The sequence below is a fragment of the Spermophilus citellus genome (assembly GCF_964194105.1).
Source record: "Spermophilus citellus genome assembly, chromosome: X".
Classification (NCBI taxonomy): Eukaryota; Metazoa; Chordata; class Mammalia; order Rodentia; family Sciuridae; genus Spermophilus; species Spermophilus citellus.
The window spans coordinates 135,311,256-135,318,803 of NC_138190.1; the positions used below are offsets into that span (position 1 = coordinate 135,311,256).

The 7,548-nt window shown below is 45.3% G+C and overlaps 1 protein-coding gene across 6 annotated transcripts in view; it reads right to left on the reverse strand.

Moving 5' to 3' along the window:
- ATP11C (ATPase phospholipid transporting 11C (ATP11C blood group)) overlaps positions 1-978 on the reverse strand; it is a 189,413-nt gene extending 188,435 nt beyond the window's left edge. For 3 of the 6 annotated variants that reach the window (XR_014020068.1, XM_081277595.1, XM_081277596.1), the window contains exon 1: positions 680-978. Coding sequence is in view for 5 of the 6 variants with exons in the window: in XM_081277595.1 (XP_081133721.1) it covers positions 680-889 (210 nt within the window). In the remaining variant the exon portion in view is untranslated. The other 3 variants (XM_081277599.1, XM_081277600.1, XM_081277598.1) reach the window with 3 other exon arrangements.
- Positions 979-7,548: the final 6,570 nt, after the last annotated feature.

A 7,548-nucleotide genomic window follows, 5' to 3' on the forward strand; every position in this document is an offset into this window, starting at 1 on the left:
AAAACGGTTAAAGCTCTGACGGAACATCGCGTCGAAGGCTGCCGGGCACTCAGCTGGACTCTACAGGGCGGTCCGGGAAGGCGCCGTCCACAAAACACACTGCGGCGTGGGCCGGCGGCGCAAAGCGGACAGCTAGGCGGGCTGCCCTCCTCGCCTCTCGGCGCTCCCCCGCCCCCCCCACACCGCCGTTGCCCGCGCCCTCGCGCCCGCGGCCCCGCCGCCGCCGCCCCGCCTCACCCGCCCTCGCCCCCGCCCCCAGCCCCGGCCCGCCCGGCCCGGGGGCGGCGGCCCCGTCGCTCCCCCTTATCTGGCCCCAGCACCGCCAGCCCGCGGCTGCCCGCGGAGAAGCAAACCCGGCGCGCGGGGGAGGGATGGCGGAGGAGCGCTAGGCTCCTCCTGCGGGGAGGGGGGCACCCCAACCTCTTCGCTGGCGCCGGGCTCGGCACCCCGCTGTCCGTACTCTCCCCGGCGCAATGCCCCCGCCCGTCTCCCAGCTGGCTTCCGCGGACGCCCCTCAGGGCACTGGGGACCCTTTCGAGGTTCCCCGCGCCTCACCTCACCTCACCTCGCCTCGCCTCGCCTAGCTTCGCTTCCTCCCGACACTACTCCCCTGTCTCTATCTGGAACCACAGCCTCCCTAACCCCGGCCCTAACTCGTCCACCGCGCGGCTTCACTCACAGCCCCTCCTCGGCCCCGCGCTTTTGTCCCGCACTCGGGTTGGGGAGCCCACTGGCCCTCTCTGACCCCGAGAGACGGCCGGGCTCCCTCTTCCCGGCCGGGAGTAACCGCGCTCTGAGGAAGAGTAGGCACTGGCGGGGCACTGTGGAGACCCTGGCGCGGGAGGGGCGCGGGCAGGGGGATTACTGATGAAAGCTGGCCCCTTCTCATCTACCAACGTGAGGGTCTCCCCGCTCTGCTCCCACCTAGGCGGCTTTCCCTTCGCGTTCTTTCTCTGGTTCAGCTTCCCCACCTAAGCCCTCTTACTTCCACTTTCTCTGTGAGGTTGTAAAGTCAGGCTTTGTGTCGTTGCTGCTGCGCAGCGGGGCGGGATTTCCCTGCCACCCCCACCCCCCCCCCGCTCGCCCCCTCCTTCGCAATGCTCCCGGAGCAGCCTGGGAATTGTAGTCCAAAGGTCCCCCTATTCCGCCTGCTACTGCGAGCTGGGAGCTCCCCCACACGCCCGTTCGGGGTTTGCCCGGAGGGTTGAAGAAGAAAGCTTCTGAGACGGTTGAACCCAACAGCTTCTCAGCACAGATCCTAAGTGCAGGTCGGGAGCACTCGGTAGATTACTAGCTGTGGGAAATGTGCAAAGGATAAGTTAGGCAAATTCCCGAATGCTGGGAGACTTCCTAGAAGGCGAAATTTGTGCCGGGAAACCCTTTGCACCCTCCGCCCCTAGCTTAGAACTGGAATCTGCCAAAGTTTAAAAACGAAAACTGAAAGCCAAATCTAGAATAGCCTTGAGACTGGACATCCCTCCCCCACTCCCGTCTTGCACCGCCCTCAGGCGGGGCCCTAAGCTGTAGGAGAAGAACTTGCAGATTCTTCTATGAAAGTAAAGAAATTAGTAAAGGTAGTTCAGTAACATTTGCCAGAGGCTTTTGTCGCGCCACTTTCTCCAGCCAGTACAGAGCTGAGGGCAGGCCCTGCTAAACCACCGGCCTCCCCTGAGATCTTGAAGGACCTTTAATACTGGGCACTATCACTTCTCCTTTTCCCTTCTGGGGATTAAATTCATTTCAACAAATCGTACTCCTTATTTTCTTTGTACCAGGCACCTTGCTAGGCGCCAGACACAGTGAATTCTTAAACGACCTCCTAGAGGGTGATCGCAGTCTGAAAAGTGAAAATGACAGGTTAGAATGTAATGGCTGCTAGAGTAGAAATGCGAACTGCTGAAAGAAAAGGGAAGTTCATAGTGCCTCTGAAAAAGGGGTCTAGGGAAGCTGCCCTGAAAAATCTGAAGATTTAACTGTGTCCTGGATCCTGGGAAGGTGTTGGAGGAACCACTGGGGCAAACTCCTGAGTGGAGAGAGAGGTCCATGAGAAAGTGCAACACAACCTAAAAAAAGCACACCATATTTGCTGATGCCTAAACTGTGTGGGTGGGGGTGGGGTAGAGTCTCTGGTGAAAGCTAAAACCCCAAAAGATCTTCGGAAACAGGCTTCAAAGTTTGCACTTGATTCTTTGATCAACTAGGAACCCATCCCCAGTAAAATGCAAATGCAAGAGACTTAGGGTTTGTTCCCAAAGTGTTTTAACTGCCCAGAGGTAAAACCAACAGTTTAAAATTCTTCCCCAAGATGGTTCCTTTTAGGCAATATCTATTGATTGTTAAGATTTAGGTTAAATCTGTATTAATCAGATATTAGGACACTTGTTGACAAAATAGATCTAAACTTTTACTCTCTACCACTTCAAAGGTATGTTTTCAAACAGTTTATTTTCTGGCTTTTGTTGAACACAACAACTACCTTAATTTCATTTACTAATTATTTGCTGAACAACTACTATGTGGCAGGCACTATTCTAGACACTGGACTTGGGGGATGGAAGAGGTTATTGTCATTCACTCTAGGCATAAATCTAGAATCCTTATCAATAAAATAAATAATAGAAACCCAAGGGCTGGGGATGTGGCTCAGGCGGTAGCGCGCTTGTCTTGCATGCGTGCGGCCCGGGTTCGATCCTCAGCACCACATACCAACAAAGATGTTGTGTCCGCCGAGAACTAAGAAATAAATATTTTAAAAAAATTCTCTCTCTCTCTCTCTCTCTTAAAAAAAATTAGAAGCTGAATAATTAAAAAAAAAAAAGAAAAAAGAAACCCAACTTAGGTATTTGGGGATACAAGTACTTACTAGTAAAGAATATCTTTTCTTATTAGGTTTTGCTAAGCAAATGGGAAAAGTGTATTCTGCTTATGGATTCAAACAGATCAATCTCAAAAAATTAGAGACCCAGAATTTTTCTTCTTCAGTAACCTCTCACACTTGCCCATTGTCAAGTTGCTTCAATGTGAAAGCAGTGATTTAAGCCCCTTCAAAATACAGCAGAATTGTTATTTGAGTTTTCATTTGTTATTCTAATTCCACTCTTTGTCCTCCTAATTTATTTCAGCAGGACACCTATACTCATGGGTCCAGAGTAATTTGCCCAACTATAGAAATGCAATTCCATACAAATCAAAATATGCTCAGCAAAACATGAAATTTATGCAAAGGTGATTTTTTCCATATCCCAAATTCAACCTTAAATTAGAGCCACTCTCACATATATCCTTTAGAGTCACTCCTTTTTTATTTTTTAAAAAAAAACTCCTTTGTGAGTTTTTTTTAAAAAACAAGAAAAATACAATTTTTCTTCCAGTGCCTCTTCACAGTTTCCAAAGAAATCCCAGGTGTTGTAGAAAGCTGTTGTCGATGAATATGAAAAGCAGACCATCAGCCAGAATTTTCATTGGACCAACTCCATAAACAGAGCTGCAAAAACAAACTTCCTCCTGCCTAAACTGTCAAAACATGTGGCACATAATACCAACTCTTCTGGTGTATCAGCTGACTTTACAGACACCCTAGTCTCCAGCAGGTAGTAATTCAGGAAGCTATCTTCTATTGTTATTTCTAACTTAACTACAGATAATGCCTATTGCCCCTTTTCCGTGTAAGCCACTCAGAAAGTCCTTCTTCTTCACTGTCACTCCCTCCCCACCCCCACCCCTTTACTCTTTCCCACATTCTTCCTAAACCCCTCAAAAATCTCACCATGCCAAATGGAGAGACTAATCAGTAGGGCACAGGAGCAACCATGATCCAGCAAGAGAGCAATGATGAAGAAACACAATCACTTCTTCCATCCAATACTAAAAAAAAAAAAAAGAAAGAAAGAAAGAAAGAAAGAGAGGGGTATAAGGTCATTCCTTAGCATCTAGATACCCAACTTAAGTGATAGCCGCCATTTTAAGGAAAAAGTTTCTCTTTCCCACCCAAGAGCCTTTCTGAGAAAGGCTCACCACTCCCTCATACCAACCCCACCCTTAACCACCAGCATTAGGACCCACCCATCTCCAATCACTGAGCCTGCACCATAAAAGTGAAGGAACCCAAGTCTGTATTTGCCTCTCTCCATCTATGGAGAGATGGCCTTTATTGTCAGCTCTGACAAACTCTCATGTGTATATCTGCCTGGTCTGTCTTTCATTTCTCACTCGCGCTCATCTCCTGGTTCCTGCTTTCCTTTCAAGGGGGAAAAATTGAAACTGTTAAATCTGCATCTAAATCACACCATGAGGGACTGGGGTGGTGGCTCAGTGGTAGAGCGCTTGCGTAGCATATGTGAGGCACTGGGTTTGAGTCTCAGCACGGCATATAAATAAATAAAATAAAGGTCCATTGACAACCAAAAAAATATTTTTAAAAATCACCCCATGATCAGTAAGTTAAAGAAATTGAACTATACCTGCTGAGCTTTCAAACACACCTCATAAACCTACCTTTTGTCCATGTGAAATATCTTTCCCCCTTTCAAAGCTTGCCTTGGTGTTGATTTAAGACCAATATTACCCGTATCTTCCTAACTATTGGTCCTTTGCAATTCTTTCTCCACACTGCAATCAGAAATCTTCAGAAGACAAAAGAGATCAAATCACTCCCCTGCTTATGCCTTTAAATTTCTGCCTTAACATCATGTACAAGGTACTGAATTCTCTGACCCCTTTCTTCCTCTCTAGCCTCAAATGGACAACTGTCCTTCTTGCTCACTCCACTGGCCACCTTTCATTCCTTGAGTTCCCAAAGTGCCTAACAGTTTATGCACAGGCAGCCATCTCTGCTGGAATGCTTTCACTGAGTTTGCTATTCATCCTTTAGATCTCAGCTTAAATGTCACTTCCTCAGATGAGATCAGGGCTCCCTGTTATTGTGCTCCAAATAGCCCATATTAATTACATCCTAGGGTACTGACATATGAGGTTAGTAATCATAGAGAATGGCAGAAGCCCAAGAAGACCGGGGATGATCTAATATTGTTTTGCTTTTCAAAAAGGGGGAGTAGGTGTATTCTAGCAATCATGATATCAAAGGCAGGCTAGGTTCTAGAACTGACCACTAAAAGGATAAAGTTGGACTGTGAGTTAAGTTTAATGGTGGAGTACTTACCTAGTGTGTGTGAGAACCCTGGATTTGATATCCAGCACCTAAAAACAAGTTTTTTTGCTTTGTTTGTTTTTTGATCTTTATCACAGTAGAAGGGAAGAGTCAATCATTAGGATCCACAATGATTTCACTGAGATGGATTTTTTTTTTAAAAGATCCCTAGATTAGGGAATAGTTTTATTTATTTATTTATTTATTTATTTGTTTGTTTGTTTGTTTTTTAAGAGAGAGAGAATTTTTTAATATTTATTTTTTAGTATTCAGTGGACACAACATCTTTGTTGGTATGTGGTGCTAAGGATGGAACCCGGGCTGCACGCATGCCAGGCGAGCACGCTACCGCTTGAGCCACATCCCCAGCCGCAACTGAGATGGATTGTGTCCTTCAAGATTCTGAATAAATTATTTCTAATTCAGAATTCTGAACACTACCAAAATATGTTAGGAGGATAGACATGTCACCAGAGGAGTTCCCTGAGCCTACCTTGACTCAGGGCAAGTGGGGTCCTTGACATACTTGATGGAAAAGAATTTCATCATGTGCCAGTCAGAAACAGATTTACTTAGGAAAGCAGATCACATTCAAGAAAGAATGCAGGCTGGGCATGGTGGCACAGCCTATAATCTCAGCAACTCAGGAGGCCGAGGCAAGAGAATTACAAGTTCTAGGCCAGTCTTGGCAACTTAGTGAGACTCTATCTCAAAAAATAAAAGGGGCTGAGGTTGTGGCTCAGTGGTAGAGCACTCATCTAGCACAAGTGAGGCACTGGGTTTGATCCTCAGCACCATGTTAAAAATATAAACAAATAAAATAAAGATATTGTGTCCATTTATAATTAAAAATATTTTTTAAAAAATTAATAAAAAGGGCTGAGGGTGAAGCTCATTGGTAGAGTGTCCTAGCTTCATTCCCAGGACTGAGAAACAAAAGAAAAAAAGAAAATGCAGCCTATCTAAGGGGAGAAATGTCTTTTAGTGTAAAGTAAGAAGTACACATTCAAGGAAGAATGTGGGCCTTCTCCAGAGGAAGAGACAGCAAGTGGGGTGTTAATATTTATAGAGGGACAGTTGCTAAGAGCTGGAATAGAAGTGGAGCCAGGACAGAGTTACAAAATTTTGCCCCAGTTTTTCTAGTGCTTGCTCATTGCCCTCATGGTTTTCTTGGGGTTTTTGTTTGTTTGTTTGTTTGTTTGGGTACTGGGAATTGAACTCAGGGGTGCTCTACCACTGAGCTACATCCCCAGCCCTTTTTATTTTTTGTTTAGAGATAAGGTCTCCCTAAATTGCACAGCTGGCCTCGAATTTGAGCTCCTCCTATCTCAGCTTCCCTGTCCCTATTACAGGCATGTGCCTGGACCCTGGCTCACATTACTTTTTGCAGGGAAGGACATAGATCAAGGGCACAGGCCAAAGGCACTGGTTGAGTTGGTCCAGAATGCTTGTTTTGCATTTCAAATGTTCAAATGGCATTTCCTGAATTCCAACAGCTCAAGGGTGTTTCTTTTTGAGAAGTGATCTTTCTCTATCCCCAAATTCCTATGTCACAGAGAAGTTAGAAAGGATATGACAGAAGATTAACTATCTCTGATAATAAGAAGTCATTAGGTCAAGCTGGAAGTGATGGATCATGCCTGTAATCTCAGCAACTTGGGAGGCTGAGGATCCAGAGTTCAAAACCAGCCTCAGCAATTTAGCGAGTCCCTAAACAACTCAGTGAGATCCTGTCTTTAAATAAAATACAAAGAAAAAAAAGGGATGTGGCTCAGTGGTTAAGCAACTCTCTGGGTTCAATCTATGGTGGGGCCGGGGGGAAGAAGTCATTAGGTCAAGATACATCATAATAATTATTTTTCTTAGAAACAAGGAGGTAAATAGCTTAAGAAACAAATAAACAGCTAAAATAATTTGTGTGTCTGTAAGGAACACAAATTTGGAGAGGCAAGAAAGGGATAAAGGACTTTTGTTTTTCTTTATAAGCCTTATTCATATTTAACTTGTAACTATGTACATGCATTATTTTCATTAAAATTATTTTGAAGATACAAATAGATATTTGGACACATAGACAATAATTAAGAGACCATTCTATCCAAGAAAAAATGGACTAGATATGCAAGTGAAAATATTCCAGTAAATAATAAGTGAAGGGAAAGCGAGGAACAAGAGACAGGAAAGCGAAAAATGAAAGACTGAGACCAGGCAGAGAGACACACAAGAGTTTATTTGTCAGAGCTGACAAATAAAGGCCATCTCTCTATGGGAGAGAGAGGCAAAATAGGCTTGGGTTCCGGAACTTTTAGGGGGCAGGCTCAGGAATCAGAGCTGAGCAGGTCCTAATGTGGGAGGTTAAGGGTTGGGTTGGTATAAGGGGGTGGTAAGCCTTTCTCAGAAAG